The 21,504-nt window shown below is 17.3% G+C and overlaps 6 protein-coding genes across 6 annotated transcripts, besides 52 other annotated features; 3 read left to right on the top strand and 3 right to left on the bottom strand. All coding sequences in view use genetic code 6, as the record gives it.

Moving 5' to 3' along the window:
• Nucleotides 1-290: 290 nt before the first annotated feature.
• Nucleotides 291-318: a microsatellite.
• Nucleotides 304-348: a microsatellite.
• Nucleotides 306-361: a microsatellite.
• Nucleotides 362-711: 350 nt separating this feature from the next.
• Nucleotides 712-761: a microsatellite.
• Nucleotides 762-1,006: 245 nt separating this feature from the next.
• Nucleotides 1,007-1,137: a microsatellite.
• Nucleotides 1,011-1,147: a microsatellite.
• A 372-nt stretch (nt 1,148-1,519) lies between these two features.
• Nucleotides 1,520-1,566: a microsatellite.
• A 314-nt stretch (nt 1,567-1,880) lies between these two features.
• Nucleotides 1,881-4,556, top strand: IMG5_006490 (hypothetical protein; the record flags this gene model as incomplete). The annotated part of the gene is made up of 4 exons (XM_004039844.1): nt 1,881-1,987; nt 2,287-3,276; nt 3,336-3,505; nt 3,740-4,556. Coding segments are annotated over exons 2-4 (1,969 nt in total), but the record flags the coding sequence as incomplete, so codon positions are not given.
• Nucleotides 1,992-2,053: a microsatellite.
• Nucleotides 2,005-2,053: a microsatellite.
• Nucleotides 2,008-2,054: a microsatellite.
• Nucleotides 2,009-2,054: a microsatellite.
• Nucleotides 2,044-2,076: a microsatellite.
• Nucleotides 2,088-2,268: a microsatellite.
• Nucleotides 2,150-2,189: a microsatellite.
• Nucleotides 2,180-2,279: a microsatellite.
• Nucleotides 2,490-2,546: a microsatellite.
• Nucleotides 2,726-2,772: a microsatellite.
• Nucleotides 2,835-2,895: a microsatellite.
• Nucleotides 3,552-3,623: a microsatellite.
• Nucleotides 3,552-3,634: a microsatellite.
• Nucleotides 3,574-3,649: a microsatellite.
• Nucleotides 3,577-3,646: a microsatellite.
• Nucleotides 3,925-3,973: a microsatellite.
• Nucleotides 4,557-4,881: 325 nt separating the features above from the next.
• Nucleotides 4,882-5,050: a microsatellite.
• Nucleotides 4,890-5,014: a microsatellite.
• Nucleotides 4,896-5,050: a microsatellite.
• Nucleotides 4,969-5,053: a microsatellite.
• Nucleotides 5,054-5,654: 601 nt separating this feature from the next.
• Nucleotides 5,655-5,713: a microsatellite.
• Nucleotides 5,656-5,713: a microsatellite.
• A 292-nt stretch (nt 5,714-6,005) lies between these two features.
• Nucleotides 6,006-6,087: a microsatellite.
• Nucleotides 6,088-6,282: 195 nt separating this feature from the next.
• Nucleotides 6,283-7,269, bottom strand: IMG5_006480 (peptidase C26 family protein, putative; the record flags this gene model as incomplete). Its single annotated transcript, XM_004039843.1, has 2 exons — nt 6,283-6,298; nt 6,392-7,269. The coding sequence occupies 2 exons, from the start codon at nt 7,267-7,269 to the stop codon at nt 6,283-6,285; spliced, it is 894 nt and encodes a 297-aa protein (XP_004039891.1).
• Nucleotides 7,270-8,660: 1,391 nt separating this feature from the next.
• Nucleotides 8,661-8,741: a microsatellite.
• Nucleotides 8,663-8,741: a microsatellite.
• Nucleotides 8,664-8,747: a microsatellite.
• Nucleotides 8,666-8,741: a microsatellite.
• Nucleotides 8,748-9,696: 949 nt separating the features above from the next.
• Nucleotides 9,697-9,736: a microsatellite.
• Nucleotides 9,703-9,754: a microsatellite.
• Nucleotides 9,755-9,990: 236 nt separating this feature from the next.
• Nucleotides 9,991-10,020: a microsatellite.
• Nucleotides 10,021-10,896: 876 nt separating this feature from the next.
• Nucleotides 10,897-10,927: a microsatellite.
• Nucleotides 10,903-10,948: a microsatellite.
• Nucleotides 10,949-10,969: 21 nt separating this feature from the next.
• Nucleotides 10,970-11,013: a microsatellite.
• Nucleotides 11,014-11,306: 293 nt separating this feature from the next.
• Nucleotides 11,307-11,379: a microsatellite.
• An 82-nt stretch (nt 11,380-11,461) lies between these two features.
• IMG5_006470 (hypothetical protein) lies at nt 11,462-12,183 on the bottom strand (the record flags this gene model as incomplete). The annotated part of the gene is made up of 2 exons (XM_004039842.1): nt 11,462-11,522; nt 11,666-12,183. 2 exons carry the CDS (start codon nt 12,181-12,183, stop codon nt 11,462-11,464), a joined length of 579 nt encoding a protein of 192 aa, XP_004039890.1.
• Nucleotides 12,184-12,639: 456 nt separating this feature from the next.
• Nucleotides 12,640-12,687: a microsatellite.
• Nucleotides 12,640-12,692: a microsatellite.
• Nucleotides 12,693-12,811: 119 nt separating this feature from the next.
• Nucleotides 12,812-12,856: a microsatellite.
• A 48-nt stretch (nt 12,857-12,904) lies between these two features.
• IMG5_006460 (hypothetical protein) lies at nt 12,905-14,341 on the top strand (the record flags this gene model as incomplete). Its single annotated transcript, XM_004039841.1, has 4 exons — nt 12,905-12,924; nt 13,115-13,431; nt 13,535-13,998; nt 14,063-14,341. 4 exons carry the CDS (start codon nt 12,905-12,907, stop codon nt 14,339-14,341), a joined length of 1,080 nt encoding a protein of 359 aa, XP_004039889.1.
• Nucleotides 12,935-12,993: a microsatellite.
• Nucleotides 13,451-13,532: a microsatellite.
• A 158-nt stretch (nt 14,342-14,499) lies between the features above and the next one.
• On the bottom strand, nt 14,500-15,800 carry IMG5_006450 (hypothetical protein; the record flags this gene model as incomplete). Its single annotated transcript, XM_004039840.1, has 4 exons — nt 14,500-14,625; nt 14,762-14,874; nt 14,924-15,097; nt 15,179-15,800. The coding sequence occupies 4 exons, from the start codon at nt 15,798-15,800 to the stop codon at nt 14,500-14,502; spliced, it is 1,035 nt and encodes a 344-aa protein (XP_004039888.1).
• Nucleotides 14,627-14,720: a microsatellite.
• Nucleotides 14,632-14,706: a microsatellite.
• Nucleotides 14,644-14,714: a microsatellite.
• A 669-nt stretch (nt 15,801-16,469) lies between the features above and the next one.
• Nucleotides 16,470-16,505: a microsatellite.
• Nucleotides 16,506-18,602: 2,097 nt separating this feature from the next.
• Nucleotides 18,603-18,667: a microsatellite.
• Nucleotides 18,668-19,446: 779 nt separating this feature from the next.
• Nucleotides 19,447-20,548, top strand: IMG5_006440 (neurohypophysial n-terminal domain protein; the record flags this gene model as incomplete). Its single annotated transcript, XM_004039839.1, has 2 exons — nt 19,447-20,308; nt 20,429-20,548. Coding segments are annotated over 2 exons (982 nt in total), but the record flags the coding sequence as incomplete, so codon positions are not given.
• Nucleotides 20,353-20,425: a microsatellite.
• Nucleotides 20,549-21,504: the final 956 nt, after the last annotated feature.

The raw sequence follows: 21,504 nt of genomic DNA, 5'->3' as shown, positions 1-21,504 counted from the left end.
AAATAAAAATATTTTTTTATTTTATTAAAAAATAAAATAAATAAAGGAATTTCACCTGAAAATCACAAATAAGTTTTAAAAAAAAAATCCTTCAAAAAATCCAATTATAAATCTTTAGGTAATCCTAAAAGTGTAGAATTAACAATAATGCTATCAATTTATAAATAAATATTTCTAATTCATAAACTTGTTACTAAAAGGCAGCCTAAACTATGCCAAAATAGAAATAAAGGTAAATTTTCATCAGCTTATTTCATACATAGTTCGATATCACTAATCATATCTAATACATATATATATATATATATATATATATATTTTTATCTTATATAGATTTATATTTATTATATAATTTTTTTTTTTTTTTTATATTACCTTCTATTTTGATGTACCTCTTGCCTTATCAGAATAACCAAAACTTCTTAAGTCGATAAAGTGAACTTCATATCCATTTAATACAAATTTTCTGAAAAATCTTAAAATTTTGCTGAATGCTCACCAAATCCATGTATAATTAATAATTAAGCTTTCTTTTATTAATTTATTGGAGTCATTTTGGTATAATATATTCTCATACATTAGCCTTGTTTTATAAGGAATCTTTTAGTTAATATATACTCGTTTCATTTGAATGTTCCTTAAAATTTATCTTCAGTGTTAAATACTTGATATAAGTCTATTGAATACATTTTTGTTTTGTTTTGTTTTTTTTTTTTAATTTAAAAAACAAATATTTACTTTTTAATAAAAAATAAATTTTATATAGTATTAGTAATAGTAAAAAATATATATTTTAATATATCTATTTTAGTTATAATACATTATTTTTAATAAATTATATTATAATTGATTTTTTTACATTATAATATTATAAGTTTATTATTAAATTAATATTTTTTTTTTTTTTTAATTATAATAATTTATTGATAACTATAACATTTTTATATATATATATATTTGTGATTCTATATACCATAATTAAAATTTGATGTTATTTTTATAAAAACATATTATTTTTATTTTATAATAAAAAAATTATTAGTCATAATATTTTATTTATAAAATAAAATTTATTTATTTAATTTTTTTTTATTAATAAAAAATATTACATATATTTTTTTTTAAAAAAAAAATTATATTATTTATTAAAATATTGTATAATTAAATAAAAATATAATTAATTAAATGAGTAAATTCTTTAAAAGAATAGGCACAAAAGCAACTAAATTTTCATATGAAGCATAAATTAAGCAATTAAATTTAAATTTAGGTGTCCCATGTTTTATAAAAATAATATGGAAAAGAGGCAAATTTATTAAAAAAATAAAAAATTTCAAAAACTTTAATATTATAATATAAATAAAGGGAATCATGTTACATAAACATCAAGAAGTGTATAATTAAATCATAGAACAGGTTAAGCTTAATTCGAGGAAACTATAGCCTTAGATGCTACACTATATTAAAAAAAAGATAATGACTATTAAGAGAAGTTAGTAAAAATAATTATATATAAACTTATATAAATAATATATATATATATATATATATATTTATATATATATAAAAAAAAATATATAGTGTACATTTACAGTTATATTAGAAACTAATAAAGGAGATAAAGTAGGAGGAACTGCAGATATTAATTTAGCAGAAATAATTAATTAATAATAAACTAGTAATATATAAAAACAAAATTATTATTTCCTAATTAAATAATATAATATTAAGATAAAGAATATACACTTAAATTATAAAAATGCCCAGATAAAAAAGCAGAATTAAAAATTATTTTAACAGTATTAAAAATAGGAGATATTAATGATTCTTAAATGTAATTTTTATATTTTTAATAAAAATATTTAAATAAGAAAAAAAATAGAAGTGAAAATGATAAAGATAGAGAAAATTCATTTAAATCAAATAACATAAGAGGAATTGTATAAAAATCATTAGAACCATAAAGTAAAATGAATTAAGAAAAAAAGTAAAAATATACAAAATTAAATATATAATATAAATATATATAAATATATATGTATATAAATATATATTTAAATTTATATTTAATTTATAAATATTTACTAATTTTTTATATTTTATATATATTTATATTTACATATTTATATTATATTCTATATTATCAATATATTCTTATATTTATATCTTATTTTATTCTTATATTTTATATATTTAATATATTTTATATATTTTTTATATTTTATAAATTTTTTATAATTTATATATTTTATAATTTTTTATTTATTTAAATATTTAATTTAATAGTAACATAGATGATGATAATTAAAGTTGTAATTCCTTTAATAGATAATAATAAATTTAATTAAATTAAGAAATATAGAAATAAAAATAAAATATCTTAGAAGAAGATGAATAATAAAAAGAATTTTAACAAAAATAAAAATAATTAAAAGATTAGCAAGCTTAATAATTAAGAAAATAATAAGAATTGTAACAAAAATCTGAAGAAGAACAAAAATAAAGAATTTTAGATTAAGAAAAAAAATAAAAAGAATATTAATTAAAAATTTAATAACTAAAATAATAAAAAAACGATGTTGTATCTCCTAAAAAGCCTTAAGATTAAAATAATAATATTTAAAATTATATTTAAAAAAATTAATAAAAATTATAAAAATAAGATGTTGAGAAACAAGAAGAGGAAGAAGAAGATGATGAAAATAATGCAATTGATTTAGATAGTGAAGAAGATTAAAAAGAAGAAGAATAAAAAGAAGAAGTAAAAAAAGAGCGATAATAAAATTAATGATTTAAAAAATAAATAGTAAACAATATAATAAATACAATCTAATTAATAATAATAATAATAATAATAATAATAATAATAATAATAATAATAATAAAAATTATAATTAAATTAAGTAAATTTTTAAATTCTTTAATACCAAAAAAAAATTACTGAATTGTAAAATGAAAATGATATTTTGAAAAAAAATTAATATTAAAATAATTCTTAAGATTAATAAAATAATACTGTAAATTCATTAGATAATGAAAAACTTAAATAAAAATTAAAAGAAACTACTTAATTATATACTAAATGTCAATCAGAAATGACAATGTTATAATAATAATTTAAATAATTAGAAAATAAACATAAAAATGTATATAAATTTTATATATATTTCTTTTTATAAAAAAAATAGCTTGTTTCTGATTATTAAAATTTAAGAAAAGAATATCAAGATAATCTTGATATTTAAGATTCTATAAAAGATGAAAAAGATAATTTGAGTGCATAAAATAAAGTAAATTTTGATGATGTTTTTTTTTAACAAAAAAAAAGACAACAGATATGGAATTAAAAAAAAGATTAGAAAAAATATAATTATAATAAGAAGAAATAAACAGATTAAGAAATGAATAAAGTAAAACAGAAAATGAAAATTTTAAATTTTAAAAGAAAATATAAGAATTATAATTACAAATAAATTCTTTAAATACACAATTAACAGAGAATACGGTAATAAATATATAAAATATATATATGTAAAAAGAATGTATATAGGTATATATGTATGTATATATAAAATATATATTTATATATATATTTATATATATATATATATATATATTTATATTTATTTAATATTTTTACTTATATATTAAAATTCTATAATATAAATATTATATATTTAATTATTAACAATATTTAAATTATATTTTTATTTAGTTTTTTATTTTTTATTTTTTATAGTCTGATAAAAGCTAAATAGAATAAAATTTAAGAAAGTAAATTATTGAAAAAGATAATTATATTTAAGATTTGAAATAAAATATTTAAAAAAATGATGAAAATTCTAATAATTTATCATTATTTGAACATTCGTAAAAAACTTTAGAAATTGAAAATTAAAAATTAAGATAAAAACTTGATTTTTTAACTTAAAATATATAAAAAACTGAACTTAATAATTAAAAAGAAATTGAATAGAAAGACTAAAAAATAAAAGAATTAAAAGACAGAGTATTATAAATAATTCATTAAAAGTAAAACGATGAAAACTAAGAAGGGGATAATTAACAATATTAAAAATAGGTTTTATAGCAAGAAGAAATAATAGTCCAATTAGAAGGATAAAATAATGAATTAGAAAAATAAGTGGCATCATTAACTAAAAAATTATAAAATCTATAAACTTAAGTAAAGTAATAAGTAAATAGTGATTAAGAAATATAAAATGTTAAGGATATTTTCCAAAAACAAATGCAAAAAATGTAAGAAATAGTTTAAAATAAAGAAAAAGAAATTGAAGAAAAGCGTAAAAAAATATCTAGTTTAGAAGGAGAATTATTAAATTAAAGAAAGGAAGAATTCGGGAATACTAATAGTGAAGAAAATTACAAAAAATATAAATAATAGAAAGAAAAAAATAAAAAAATGTAGGAAGAATATGATGAATAAATATAATAACTAAAAATTGAAATTTAAAATTTGTAAATGCAAAATAGAGAAAGTTCTAAAGGAAATACATAAAATTAAGGAAATAATTCAGATAAGGAAATTGCAAAATTATCAATAGAAAATGAATAACTTTAAAAAAAATTAAAGAACTTTTAAATAATAAAAGTACAGGAAATAAATAATTAGAAGCTGATTATAAAAAAATAAATGATGAGCTTATTTAAATTAAAATGTAAAAAGCTAATAATGAAAAATAATTTATTAATAATAATAAACTTGTGGAATAATATGAAAAATAAATTAAAGAATTATAAAATGATATAAAGTATTTAGAAAAGGATCTAGTTAAAACCAAATAAAAGCTAGGAAATGCATATAATTATTGTATGGAATTAGGAGGTACAGAATTAATTGATAAAATTAATAATACTTGAATAAAAAAATATAAATATATACATATATACATAAATAAATAAGAAAATAATTATATATATATATATAAATATATATTTTATAATCTTATATAATATAATTATAAATATATATATAAATATAAATATAAATATAAATATAAATTTAAATATAAATATAAATATAAATATAAATTTATCTGTAATTTTTTTCATATATTTTTAGGTTTATTTAGTTAAAATAAAAAAATTTTCTAAAATTTTTAAAGTTTTATTATTTTAATTATATTATATATTTTATTTTTATTAAACTAAATTTATAAAGGATTTAAATTTTTTTATTACATTTTTTACAAAATATTTTATAATAATAAAAATATAATTTATTAATATTATATATATATAAATTTTTTTTATATTATATATAATATCCGAATAATTCGTTTTTTTTCATAAGTAATAAATTTTTTCATAGATATATATATATATTATTTATTTGTTAAAATTATTTAATTTAATTAAATATTTTTCTTCTATATATAATTATTTCTTTAACATTATTTATTTTTTAAAATATTTTATAAATATTTTTTATTTGAACTATCTAAGTTATGTTTCATAATAAAAATACAATAGTTTTTATTTTTTTACTAGTCTTAATATTATTAACAAAAAATATATTAATTTAAATTTTTAAAAAGTTAAATATATAAAAAAAAATTTAAAAAGTGAATATATAAAAATTTATTTTAATAAAATATAAATATTGTATATCAATTTTATAAAATAAAAAATGTTTAATAATAATAATTTTAATAATAATAATAATAATAATAATAATATTAATAATAATAATTATGTTTATTCTCAAAATAACAAAAGTAAAAGATCAGTTAGTCCAGGTCTTTTAAAACGAAGGTTTAGAATATGATGATCTCTAGTATTATATTGATTAAAGATTTTAATAAATTCCATTAGTAAATAGTATTTTTTCAGGAAAAAAAAGAACAATAAATAATATAAATATATTATAAGAATTTAATGAAGATTATATTAAAAAATTTAAATAGATCTGAAACAAAAAATAATTATGAACAATCTATTTATTAATTAAAAATACAAATATATAAAAGAAGCAGAAAAATCATTATATATAAAATGATATATATATATATATATATATATATATATATATATATATATATATATATATATATATATATATATATACTACGTTATATATGATTGTATAAAATAAAAGTACACATATCCATCTAATTATTTATTTTTGACTATTTTTTTTTTTTTATAAAATAATTATTAATTAGTTTTTAATTAAAAAGTAAAATAATGAAATTTTCATATATAAATATATATTTTATTTATATAAAAATGAATTAAAAGACCATAAAAACAAAATAAATATCAATATGCAACTTCACTATTAATATTAGTAAAATTTTTATTTTTCAAAATATAAATGGAAACAAAATTATTTCCCAATAATAATAATTCTTAATTTTCAATAAAATACTTCTAAACAACCTCTTTTTCCCCAAAAACGTTCCCATTTTGCCTTGCTAACCCTACAAACCAATTCCCGAATTCTTACCCAACCAAAACGGCTTCTTTTGAATGATTTGCATGAACACTTTCAAGCCATTCGTACGAGTTTTTTTCCGGATGGAATTAATTTACAAAAACAGGAAAATCTTTTCCTTCTAAACTAGAAACAAATTTCACGCCATTACTATCTGTTGAAAATGCACTTAAATTAAAAAATTCACTTAATATTTTATTCCCAAAAAATGTCTTTAAAGATAATCCATATCTATGATTATAAAAAAGAGCCTTTCCCTTTTAAATATAATCAATACTAGAAGGCTAAAATTAAGAATATACACTAGAAATATTCAAAAAAACATGAGTATTTAAAACATGGTTTGTAGAATTTAAATGATCTAAAACTTTTTCATTGCCAGTTAAACCCAATACAATTAATTCGTAGCCTAAACAAGTCCCTAAAAGAGGAAAAAATGTCCCATTTTAATTCATTTATATTACTTTTTTTAATATCTTTGTACCAGTTATTGTCATATTCGCAAAACCAGTTGCTGAAGGTTCATATTCCCATAAAGAAGCATTGCCGCCGGGAAATACTATCCCGTTTATTTTCGAAAGGTAAAAGTCTATTTCTTAATCAGATATATCATATGGAATTGCTATGGGTCGACCACCACTAGCTTCTATCCATTTTACATAAGATGAAGATATGTATTGGTATTTTGAAGGAGGGTATTAGGTCGAGTTTAGGTCGTTAGAAGGTTAGGTTAATATTCCTATTATGGGTTGGTATTAATAAGTTTGGATTAATAATTATATTAGTAATGTTATAAATAAGATTTTTTTCATTTTTTTTTTTTTTTGCTATATATATAATTATTTTCTTATATAATTAAATTTTATTTATTTATTTTTTTTCATGATTTTCTTTGAATTGAATATATAAATAATTAATATTATGACTTTTAATTAAAAAAAACGCTAAAAATTAGGGAACTTTATATTATTATATAATAATAGTTTAATTTAATAAAAGCATATATTATATTTTTAAATTTACATATTTATATATTTATTTTTAATAAGATTTTTTATATTTAAACATATAAAATATAAAGACTGATTTTTTTCTATTTTTTTTTTATTTTTTTTGATAAATTCAAAGAATCTTAATTAAATAAATATTTATATTAATATAGAATTTTTTTTTTTTAAAAAAAAAAATATATATATATATATATTTATGAAATTCTCTTTTTTATATAAATAAAATCAAATTATATATATATTTAATAAAAAAGCTTTAACAAATAATAAAAAAATGTTAATAATATCAAACATATATAAAACATCCCCCGAAAATATAAGCGGATCAATCGAATGTATAACCTTATTTATAATTTTAGCAATTACATTAATATACATGTTACACGCTTACATAATAATATAAAAAGATTAAAATAAAATATTAGATAATTTTGATAAAATAATGTTAACAATATCTTTAATATAGACCTTTTTACATTTTCTTTAATATATAATAATTCATAATTAATTTATTCTTTTTACCGCCCGGAGTTTTTTTTTCTCGAATTGTATAATTTCATGTTATATAATTTAATGTTTTCTAGATTAAGAATAAGATAAAAAATATAAATATTATAATATAATGAGACTAACTTTCGTCTATTTAATTTCTTTATGGTTTTTTTGCGCTTATTTACATAAAAATAACCCTAAAGCCCCTTATAATTGCAAAAGAATTGATTTTTTATTAATTTCAGGTTCGTCTTTGTTTTATTCTTTCATATTGCTTTATTTTGGATTAAATACTATTAAATTAATAAAAGCTGAAGAAAATAATGAAGGCTCTTGTAAAGAAAATATACAAAAAAGCATTTTTTAGTTAAAAATATTAATAGGAGGCAATTTTGTTCCTTCTATTATAATGTTTATTTGGGATTATTTAGCTCATAAATATAGCATTACTCTTGTTGAGTGTAATATGTATTTTTTTAGCGAAAATATATTTTTAACAGTTTTTTTTATAGTTTTAAAAAGCTTAGTATATTTATGTGGTCCTATGAGTATTTATTTAATTTTTTATAGGTAAAATAAAGATAGATTTGGGTAAATTTAAAACAATAATAATTTTAATGTAAAAAATTCACAAATGTTTATTGATAAAAGAAGTGGGGAATTTATTGAAAACAATGTTATTATAAAATATTGAATATTCTATTATATATATATAAATATATATATAAATATATATATATAAATATATGTAAATATATAATTATACATATATAAATATATATGTAAATTTATTTATATTTTATTTATTGTATTTTTAATATCTTCATTTTTTTTTATACCTTTATTATAATAATATAATAATAATAAACTTAAGTATTTTCTTTTTTTTTTTAAAAAAAAAATATATTAAATAAAATATATAAAAATATGAACTTTTTTATTGTGTATTTTATCATCTTAAATATTATTAATTCATAAATTAATCTAGTTTCTATAGAATAGATTTTTTTTGTTTTTTTGTTTTCTTTTTGTCTTAATTATTTAATTATAAAAAACAAACGAATAAAAAATATATAAATAAATATTTTATTATAACAAAAGAAGAATATATAAGAAAACATTTAATTGTTTTTATAATAAATATTTTAAAAAGTTAATATTTAAATAAATTTTTAAATTATAAAGATATAAAATAAATTCATTTATAAATTTTAAAAAAATATACACTAATATAAATATATAATGCTCCTAAAAATAAATTCAAGAAAATAAAATATTAAAGCCTATAAAAAAACTAACTATAAGTATATATATATTTATTATAATTTTATTATTATTGTTAAAAAAAAATAAAAATATCTAATAATTAAAGAAATAAAAATATATATATTTTTCAGTCAATTGAGTTTTTTTTTTTTTTCCAAATAATTTTGTTGAAAAATTAATAATTAAATGATGTTAAAAGTAGTATATAATTTGTTATTAAAGTTTATATTTTTATTATTAATTATTAGTTATATATATACATTAATCAAGGAAATTTCTATTGAAAGCTATAAATCTTTTAATTTATAAAAATATTTAGAGATTAAATAAATTTATTAAAAAGTACTTTTTAATAAAAATATTAAGTAGAAATTTTATAATATTACATTAAATCTTTAGATAAAAACTAGATAAACAACTAATATTTATTAAATAATTTAAGATTATTTAATAATAAAAATACATAATAAGTTTATATTTAATAATATTTTTTTTTAATATATTTATTTTTTAATTCTTATTTATTTTTCTAACACATATATTTAATATAATACAAAAATATATTTTTTAATTAATTCCTCCTCTTATAAAAAAATAAAATAAAATATTTATTTAGGATAAAAATAATGTATTCCTTATTAAAATTTACAAAAAAGGCATCCGTTTTTAAACAATTTAAACTTAAAAAGCTTAATTTTTCAATTTAAAGAAAGTGAATATAAAAATAAAAGCTATTTTTATATGCATTATTAAGATATTTTTATTTAAAAAAATAAAAAATAAAAAAAAAAAAAAAAGTTTTTTATGGAAACTTGAAGAAGGCGAAAAAAATGCATAAATTCCAATTGATTAATTACCTGATGAACTAGAAGATTTATTAAGTAAAAAATAAAAATGGAATTAGTAAAAAAAATAAAAAAAACAGGAATAAATACAAAAAATTCCATAGAAAAAGCTACAAATTTAATATAATTAACCTAACAAGAAATCCAAGACTAAAAATAATCGATATAAGAATTAGACTAATAAGTAATATAAAAAAAGCATAACATATTTATTTATAAGAATACAAAAAATAAGATATAAGATATAAAAAATTAAATAAAACAATATGAAGTAGATTTAAAAAAAAAGGAAATATAAAAAGTTAAAGAAGAATCCGAAGAATAGATTTTACGTTTTTTTGTTTAATTAAGAAACGATTAAATAAAAGATGATAAAATATTGGCTTTTTCCAAATCAATGTTCCATATATATTAAAAGTTGGAAAAAATATTAGAAAAAAACCCAAATAAAGATGAAGATAAAAAAGACGATTTTTATCAAGGAATAGAGATGACATGGAAGATTTTAGAAAAAGCCATTGAAAATAATAACTCTAAAATTTATAATCCCGATGCAGGTGAATTTTTTGATGAGAATATACATATTCCTTTAAATTTGGATTAAATTTAATTCTAGCTTAATAGCAGATTATATGTATAGAGAGTAATACAAAAAGGATTAAAAGTAAATGGAGATGTAGTAGTCAAACCGAAAATACTTGTAGTATATTCAAAAATATTAAGTCAATCGGAACCTGAAATCATAGAGTTCGCAGATACTTAACATTTTAGAAATAAAATTAACGAAATATTGTATGATGTAAATGAAGAAGATATTAAAAAAAAAAAGAAAAAGATGAAGAAGAAGAAGATGAAGATGAATAAAAAGAAAATTAAGAATAATAATAATAAGAAGAAATAAAAAAATGAAAAAAAAAAAAAAATATAACAAAAAAAATATATATATATAAATATTTCAAAAATAATTATAATTTTCGTCAACTATTTAAGGGAAATTTTCATCGTTTTATATATCAAATATATATTTTCCATTTTCTTATTAAATAATTTCTTTTTTTGGGAAAAATAAAAAATGATCGTTTAACATTTCTTTCAATTTTAAAACTCTATTCTATAATTTTTTACTTCTTGTTTATTCGATTCCATTTTCTATAAATTCACATAAAGTAACATTTAAAAAATTGTCTTTAGAAATAGTATCTAAGAAAAAATCCTTTCAAAAATATATTAATTAAAATATATATATATATATATATATATATATATATATATATATATATATTTATATTTTATATATATATCTATATATTACTTTTGGAAATTATTTTAACATATTATATAAAACTGGTATAACTTCTATATAAAATTCAGTATTTTTTTCCATATACATATCACTTGAAATTATTATTATAAATAACTTTTTCCATTATTCTAAACTATTAAAATCTTCTCCTATTAAAAACATTATAAATGCATATTAAAATTCTCCCAAAAGGAATTTATAATCTTTTTTTTCCATATATTTTTCTAAAAAAAAACTTTTATCTATATTATATTTTGTTAAATTTTCCCCATTTAATCCATATTTATTATACATTTTAGGAATATCACTATAATATATGGTTCCTGCGATTACCTTTATATCATCTTTTTGTTTATATTCTTATTCTATTTAATACATTTGTTTTTCTATTGGATTTAGTTCGTCTAAGACTTCTTTACTTATATAATTTTAACATTCCTGCCATATTTGGAATCTTTCTATGGGATAAGGACCTAAATATGAATCGAATTAGTAACTTTAGACGCCTTAAATATATCTCTTTTCATCTTCTAAAGGTAAATTGATATAATCTTGTGAATCATTATCCCATTTTCTTACGTGTATACGTTTTTATGGCGATATATTTATGAAAAAACCCAATTTAAACATGTTTTATTCGCTTTCAAGGGTATAATGAATATAATGAGTACCATGCGGAATCATTTTTATTCCTTTAAACTTTTCAGATACTTTCCATATAGTATTGTCTATGCCAAAATGAATACCTTAAGGATTTTCTAATAAAAGAAGAACTCCTAAATCATGAAATGCTTATGTTATTTCATCCATTTTTTCTATATTTTTTTTTTATTAATAATATATAAATGTGTTTTGATTATTTTTTTGTTAAATAAAATAAATAAAAAATTGATTAAATACTAAAATATTTATGTGCAATAAAAAATGAAAGAATATATATATTTTTATATTAGAAATAAGATTTAGTTTTTTATATTAATAATAAAAAAAAAAGTAAGTATTAAAATAAATTAGATATGATAGAGGATAAAATTAAAGGATAAATATTTAATTTATTTCTTTTAAAATAATATTTCCTCTAGATTAATTTATCCCCTATCTGACCCCACTTTTTTATTTAGAATTAAGTGGCAACACTAAAGGGAATAATATATTTATATTTTACAATAAAAATACAATATATTAAAATTATTAATATCTAAAAAATATAATTTATGGTTTCAATTAATATTAATTTAAAATAAAAAAAAATACTATATTTTTTATTAAAAAAAAAAAATATATAAAATAAATAAATATAATAAAATAAATAAATATATTTTAATTAATATATATGTATATATATTTATTTAATATCTTATTTTTATTTAAATTTATAAAGTTTAAAACTAATTATTTTAAATATTGAGAATACATATTTTATATTAAAATTTGGAATATTAAATTTTTTTTTTACAAAAATTATATTTTTTATTAACAAAAAATATTAGAAATAATAATGAAAATATATAAAGTATTAAAATTAATAAATATGTTAAAAATATAAATAGAGTATTTTATTTAAAATAATTTTTTTTTTATAAAAAAAATTTAATTTTTTTTTGCAAAAAATAAAATAATAAGATATATATATACATCAAAAAAATATTTATTTATATAAGAAAAATATGAATATATTATTTAAATAAAACATTATAATTTAAAAATATTTGCATAATATCCAATAATATTCAATTAAAAGATACAGCGCAAACTAAAAGAGACGTTTATAAATTAAAAAATATAAAAGCCAACCAGAAAAATACAGATTAACTTCTCGTATAAGAAACATAGATTTAACCAAGCCAAATTTAGTTTTCCCATTAAATATACCACTTAAATTCAGATACATATATCGTCCTTAAAAGCATCCAATCAATGTAGCTTTTCACGATTATATAAACTTTAAATTATTATCTGGAAACGAAATATTATTATATTTAGAATAGTACAAAAATTTAAGACCATCGGAATTATGCTCTGCTTTAATAGAATTATCAAGAAGAGAAGGATCTTCAGGTATAATTAAATGAAATAAATATATATATATATATATATATATATATATATATATATATATATATATATATATATATATATATATATATATTATTTATATAAGACATTGATTGGAATAAACATGAATGGGTAAATTAAACGATTCAACATGTAAAATAAATGCTACCATAGTATAGTTCTTCAGTTGTTACTTATATAATAATAGCGATATAGAGATTGAAAATTGAAGATGATGAATTATGGAACAAAATATAAACCTAAGTAGAAAAATGTTACCCTAAATTTAACCATAAAGCATTCGGGTACTGCTTTATAGCATTTTTAGAAAAGGAAAACAGATGTACTGAAGAATTTAAAAATAAATTACAGGAATTATTGCCTATTCATTTACATTAAATGACACCTAATCATGTTACTTAGTGTTTTGAATTATGTATTTAGAATAATTTACTTAATGAATATTTATTCGAATAACATTTCCATATGCTTTTTTGGAGAAGAAATGTATGGTTCGGACCTGAAAATATTGCTAAAATGTTAACTATTTATCCAAAATTAAATTTTGTGGTATTTTTTAAATTTTTTTTCTCGATTATTTTTTTTTTATATTTTTTGTTTTTTGTTTTTTTAGGATAATATTAATTTCTTTGAAGATGCTATTTTTGCTAATATACCTAAAATAATGAATTAATTAAATGAAAATAATACAAAAATGCTTATTGATGCTATAAATGGATTATAGAGTAAATATCCAGATTTGAAAGATGGAAAAATATTAAAAACTTTAAATTCTCATCTTGTTTTTTGTCAAACAAAACTCAAAACTATAGAAAATGCTAAGTTTTATAATATTGTTTTAAATGATTTTTAAAAATACAGAGAATAATATAATCCACAATAATAATAATGATTAAACAAACAAAAAATCTTTTTTTTTTATTTAAATTTATAAATTTTTTTTTTTTTATTCTTTTTTTTTTTTTGGTTAAATGTTTAAAATAAAATGTTTCAAATAATAAAAAAAAATATTCAAAATATTGAAAAATATAAAAAATATATAAATATTATTCACATTAAAGGTTAAAAAGGAATATTTTCCAATTCACATATTTTCTATATAGCTTCATAAAAATCATCAACTACATAGTTTCCTGGATTTTCATAATCATTATCACTTTTTAAAAAACACCGCTTCTATAATATATATATAAATATTTATATATTTATTTATATATTTATTTATATATTTATTTATATATTTATTTATATATTTATTTATATATACATATTTTTTTATAAATAATTATAAATAAAATAAAAAATACCTAACTAGAATAGTAATACATCCATTTTCATTTCCACCCTTTATATCACTTTTTGGATTATCTCCTATCATATAAATATTTCCAATTTACGATTAACTCATATTTTATAGTTTTTTTTCTTTAATTTGATAAAAATATACATATAAATGCATATAAAATATATAAACTTGCATAATCGTAAGTTTAAAATGAAGGTTTTCCATAAACCTACATTTAAATATTTCTATTATAAATTTTTTCTGCTATAGAAATAACTGCTATACTAAAGGCTCCAAAAGCCAATCTATTTAATCGAAAAGAATCAGCATAAGTTAAATCATTATTAACTACATATAAAGGAACTTATTATTACTTATTATATATATATATATATTAATAAAAAATCTTATTTATATTTACAATTCTATTAATATCAAAAAAACTAGGCAATTTATTAGCTTTTACAGTATAGTTTAATATTAATTAAATATTATCTTCCCAAAACAAAGGATCATTAAGTATAAAAATTCCATGTACTGCAGGTGGTATGTGTAAAAATATTTCAGAATTGGTTTACTAAAATCTTTATTTTGCTATTTCAAAAGCTTTAAATTGTTAAATTCTTTATCTTTCTTAAAAATATTTTGGGTAAATTGAAGCGAATTCTTCAATAGTCAAAAATTACTTTAATCCACAACTTTCCGCTATTTCGATTAATTTACCTTTGCCTCCTAATATTATAAATTTATCGCTATATTAGCTTAATATAGGACGTAAAGGAGTATAATTTAATATAATATTACTATAATCTAATTTATTATCTTTTAATTTTAATATATCATTCAATTAATCAGCTTTTTCCTATTCAAGTATACCCCCACCGTTTGTTAAACATAAAAATGGAATATTTTCATTATCTATATAGGGGGTTTATGTATTTTTATATATCTTTTTTAATGATTATCTTATATAATTTAAAGCATATTAAGTTCTTGGAATTGGATTTTTTCCTCTTACTAAAACTCCGTCTATATCTGATAAAATGGCTGGTATTAATTTTTTCATATTTTCTTTATTTTTTGTTAATATATAATAAAGATACTGCTTTTTTTTTTGTGTTTTATTGAAAATTTAAAACAGAAATTTTTATATTTTTGTTTAATATATTTAAAAGTTCAAAAAAAATAAAGTAAATTTCTAAATTTTTTTTTTTTTTTTTCAGATAAAAAATGAAATTTATAAATATGCTTTTAATCTCCTTTCTATATTAAAGTATTAAATAAAAATAATTATATAGATAATAAAAATTAAAGAAATATAAACGATACTCTTTCAAAATGGATATTAATAAATTTTCACTGAAAATATTAGAGATTATGATAATATATAATTTCCAACAACTATTACTAAATATTAAATAAAAAATTAAGAAATAATAAACCATAAATCAATATCAATATCTCTATGGGCAAAAAAAAAAAAAATTATATACGAAAACACAGATGATAAAACAATTCCTTTATATTTTATATCTTCATCATAGTAAAAATAATAAATAAATTTGAATAAATAAAAATAAAAAAAAAAGATATGGGAGTATATTACCTTAAGAAGGAAATATAAAATTAATGTTCGAAATACAAAAAAATATTTGTATATTTAAAACATCATCATAAACAAAAAATAATGAAAATGATAATATATAAAAATTTGAAACAAATGAAGTAATAAATAATATATATATATATATATATATATATATATATATATTAATTTTTTTTGATTTTTTTTTTTTAATAGTTTATAGATGATGAAGAATGGTTTTTTATTCTACATTCACGTTAATTTGATTAAATAATATAATAAAATAATAAAATGTTTTGCTTTTTGTTAAGAACAAACTAATTTAAAAGTATATATAATGAGAATACTAGTTTAGGTTTATTTGGTTATTCGGATGTTTTTGGATAAAATATATCAATTTATTTAGGTGGTGTTTTGAGACCTGACGCGATTAATTGGGTTGGATAAATAGCTTATCCACGAATATATTTTAATTCGTATATAAATGACTTAGATTTTATAGATTCACTTGTATATATGTCATAATAAAATTTATTTTATGTTAAATATAATTCTATTGATTAATTAGGAAGTATTTATTATGAAGATGAGGACTTCATCATTGAATAATAATTTATTTTAGAAGATTCTATATATATTTAATTTTCTTTTAATATTATTGATTAAAGAAATATTTTGAAAAATAATTTATTTTAAATATTTTGCGTATTTTTTTTTAAAAAAAAAATACTATAATTAATAAATGTATATATATATAAATATTAAAAAAAGTAATAAGGATCTTCTGAAAAATTTCAAATTTTATTTATTTATGACCAATTAGTTATTGATTTTAATGGTGATTTTTATTTTGTGGATAAAAATAATTTTACTTTATAAAAAAATACATGGAATACTTTTAGATTACAAATTTTTAAACTCAATGATTTATCGAGAATTATTTTTAGGCTTTTTTTTGAAAACGAATAACAAAATACTAATAATAATATAATTAGTAATTCTTAAATTTCGTTTCCTTTTAATTTCAAAAATAAGCTTTTTTAAATTAAATTTAAATCCAAAAGTTCTTTTAAAATTGCTAATTTATTCCTTTTTTAAGGATATACATTATTAAGTTCAAATTAAATTGATATTAATTAATAAATAAGCAATTGTAGTTTATATATAGTCTCTTTAAATGAAAAAGATACTAACATAAAATGCATTAAATGCTAAAAAGAATATATATTATCATATTTTAATAAATGTATGATTAATTAATGTTCAAATTAATAAACATAAATAAAAGATAAAATATTAAATATATGTTATGGTAATAAAAAATACAAAAATTATGTATATATATATAAATATCTATACATAAATAGATTTAGTTTGTGAAGGAAATTGTAAAACTTGTCTATAAAATTAAAGGTTTAATTGTTAATCATGCCCTGATTAATTTTACATAGAGGGAACATTATTAAATGGAATATATACAAACGGAATATGTTAATGTAATTTTATTTATTAATATATAAAAAAATAATAAAGAATGTGACTAAAAAAAATGCAAAAAATGCACATCTTTAAGTATTTGTTAAGAATGTAAAGAAGGTTATTTTTTATAAAATAATATATGTAATCCTTGCTCAAATATTAATGATTGTCTTTAATGTTTATAATAACAACCTTAAATATGTACTTAATGTAATACTAAATATTTACTTAATGGTAAATGTGTAGATGAATGTGATTTAGGATATTATAAGACATCATTAGTTTTAACAGAAAAAGGAAAAAGATGTGAAAGTATAAATATAAATAAAAAATAATAATATTGACAAACAAAAAAAATTAATTAAAAAAGACTGTAATATATTCAATAAAGGATGTTAAGTATGTTCATATAATATTTAGAAATAATTAACATGTGACATATGTACACTGCCTTATATAGACCCTTTAAATATAATGATAACAAACTATTATTTTGAGAAATTAGAAAACATAAATTTATGTTATGAATAATGTCCATAGGGCTATTATGGAAATAAATTTACTTTATAATGTTAAAAATGTCATAAAAATTGTATATAATGTATTGATTAAGATACATTTTGTTTAGAATGTAATGAAAATGAAATACCTTTCCTATTTATAGATTAAAAAAATAACAAACGTGGTTGTTCATTAGATTGTATAGATGAATATTATGTAGGAGAAGAAAAATATTAAATATAAGGTGGATATAAAGTAGATAATATATTGAAGATTTGTGTTTGTATAATTATAAATATTAATTATATATAAATATATAAATATATATATATATATATATATATATATATATTATATATTATATATATTATTAGTATGTTATTAAGGATGTATAAAATGTGAAAAAGGTATATGTATATAAGCTGATAAATATAATACTATAAAATATTAAGAAATATCAAATAATAGTTCACTTTCAGAAACTGAAATATCAACTTAATGTTAAAATGGATATTTTAAAAATGGGAATTCTTTTTAAGACTCATATACAATATGCTTTAAATGTTCTTAGTAATGCAAAACATGTATTTCTTAAATAGAAAATACCTAATATTAAGGAACTTTATGTAGTTCATGTTTCGATAATAGTTTTTTGATTAATTCTTAGTGTATATAAATATGTCCTGATACTCATTTTGCTAATAAAAATACTTAACAATGTGAGTTGTGTCATGAATATTGCCAAGGGTGTCTAGGGAATACTTCTTAAGATTGTTTAATGTGCAAAAGTTAATATTTTGAAATTTAATAAATCTTAGCTAGGAAAACTTGCTTAGTTTTTTGCCCAGAAGGATATTATTTTAAACCTAACGAAAATATATGTCATCCTTGTCACATTAATTGCATTTTTTGCAATGGTCCATCAGTAGATGAATGCAGAATATGTAAACAAGGTAAATATAAAGGCAATATAAGGCTAAATTATGGTTAAAACGTTACTTGCTATGATGATTGTAAGACCCAAATAGCTCCTTAATTAGATATATGGGAAGATGGACATTATATAGGCTTTTTTAATGATTAAGAAAATGGAGAATGTTCCCAATGTAATCCGATTTGTTCTAAATGTGAAAATGAAAATATTAATATGTGTTATGAATGTACTTAATATAAATTTATTTAATATTATTTGTAGTATTATTTAGATGGTGTATAATATGGGAAATGCTTAAAATAATGTTATATTGGTTATTTTAAAGTTTTTTTAGACGGAAAATTTATATGTAAAAAATGCGAAAACGGTTGTTTTGAATGCGAAAAGTAGGATAATTCCAATTTTTCATGTTTTTCATGCATATTTGGTTTTTTTCTATATAATTAACAATGTCTAGATAAATGTCCAGATGGTTTTTTTGCAAACGAGAATTCTCTAAAATGCGAATCATGTGAATTTCCATGTATTTTATGTGAAAAAGAAAAAAATAGATGTAATTCATGTGTATAATTAGATGAAAAAGGGGAAGAATTAGTTCTTTTTAAAAATAAATGTATATATAAAAGTTCTTGTCCACCTTTTTTTTTCATAGATTCAATAAATAGATAATGTTTAATTTGCGAAGGAAACTGTATCTAATGTTAAGATAAAAGCACTTCATGTACTCAATGTAAAAATGGACTTTTCGCATATAATTTATAGTGTATAAATGAATGTCCTTTAGGCTTTTTTAATGATTTAAATCAGGGAAAATGTTCATAGTGTAGTGAAATATGCGTTTCTTGTAAAAATAATCCTTTTGAATGTTTTTAATGTAAAAATGGCTTCTTCTTTTACCAAAATAAATGTCTAAAAGAATGTCCGGACAGCTTTTTTGGGAAAAATTTGATCTGTGAAAAATGCGCTGATAATTGTTTAAAATGCACAGGAGATAAGCCTAATGAATGTACAGGATGTATTACTGGTTTTTTTCTAAAAGACAATTAATGTGTGATAAAAGATATATGCATAAATGGTACTTATCCAGATTAATAAGTAAATAAATGCTTAAGTAAATACTATATATATATATATATATATATATATTAATATATAAATTATTATTAAATACTATATATATTTAATATTATATTAGATTGCCATATTAGTTGTAAAGAATGTTTTGGACCAAGAGACAATTAATGTTTTCAATGTAATAAAAAGTACTATTTTTATAATTAAAAGTGCAAAGAATGTCCTTTAGGTTGTGATGAATGTTAAGAAGATGGAATATATTGTTTAAATTGTATATAAGATTATTTTTTTTATGAAAAATTATGTATTTTAAATTGTCCTGGAGGATTTTATGGTAATGTTTCTTAAAGGAAATGTATTTAATGCGATTAATAATGTAGATAATGTATTCAGGAAGCTAATAAATGTACTGAATGTAGTAAAGGTTACTATTTATAATCAATAAATACATGTATTAAGTGTTAAATTGAAAACTGTGAAAAATGCATATCATCTGAATTATAATGTATTTTATGTATAAATAACTTTTATTAGAAAGAAAATTCATCTTAATGTGTTTCAAATTGTGGGGATTCATATTTTGGAAATCTTGTAAATAGAAAGTGCGAAAAATGTGACCTTTAATGTAAAAAATGTGATGGACCGTTCTCTTATGATTGCTTAGAATGCTAATAGGAAGGCTTTTTTGTAGAAGAAGGAGTTTGTGTGAATTAATGTAGGAGTTCTTTTTATTTAAAAGGGAATGTGTGTTTGAAATGTGATGAGAAATGCCTATAATGTAGTGGAAATGAGAGTAATTGTAATTTATGTTTACCTTAATTTTACCTTATTAAATCTTTGTTTTCCTGCGTGGAAGTATGTCCAAGTGGATATTTGGTGGATGTGGATACATGTGTTGAATGTAGGGAGAATTGTGAGTTTTGTGCAAATTCCTTTTTTTATTTAAATGGGAAATGTTTAGAAGATTGTCCTATAGGATTTCAGGAAAATAAGGAAAGTAGAAAATGTGAAGAAATCGAAGGAATCGAATGTGAATTGAAATAGATTATTTTAATTCTCAAAGTTTTTTTGATAATAAGAATTATGATTTGGTGTTTTTAGCAAATTCCTATTCAGATTTGATTATTGAGAAATTTGTATGGGAGATTTATGAAAACAATATTAAAATCTAAGAAAAAATGTTTATTTGATTAAGAA

The sequence above is a fragment of the Ichthyophthirius multifiliis genome (genome assembly GCF_000220395.1).
Source record: "Ichthyophthirius multifiliis unplaced genomic scaffold scaff_1120509249468, whole genome shotgun sequence".
NCBI lineage: Eukaryota > Ciliophora > Oligohymenophorea > Hymenostomatida > Ichthyophthirius > Ichthyophthirius multifiliis.
The sequence above is the reverse complement of the archived record's forward strand: the minus strand, read 5'-3'. Positions and strand labels throughout refer to the sequence as shown.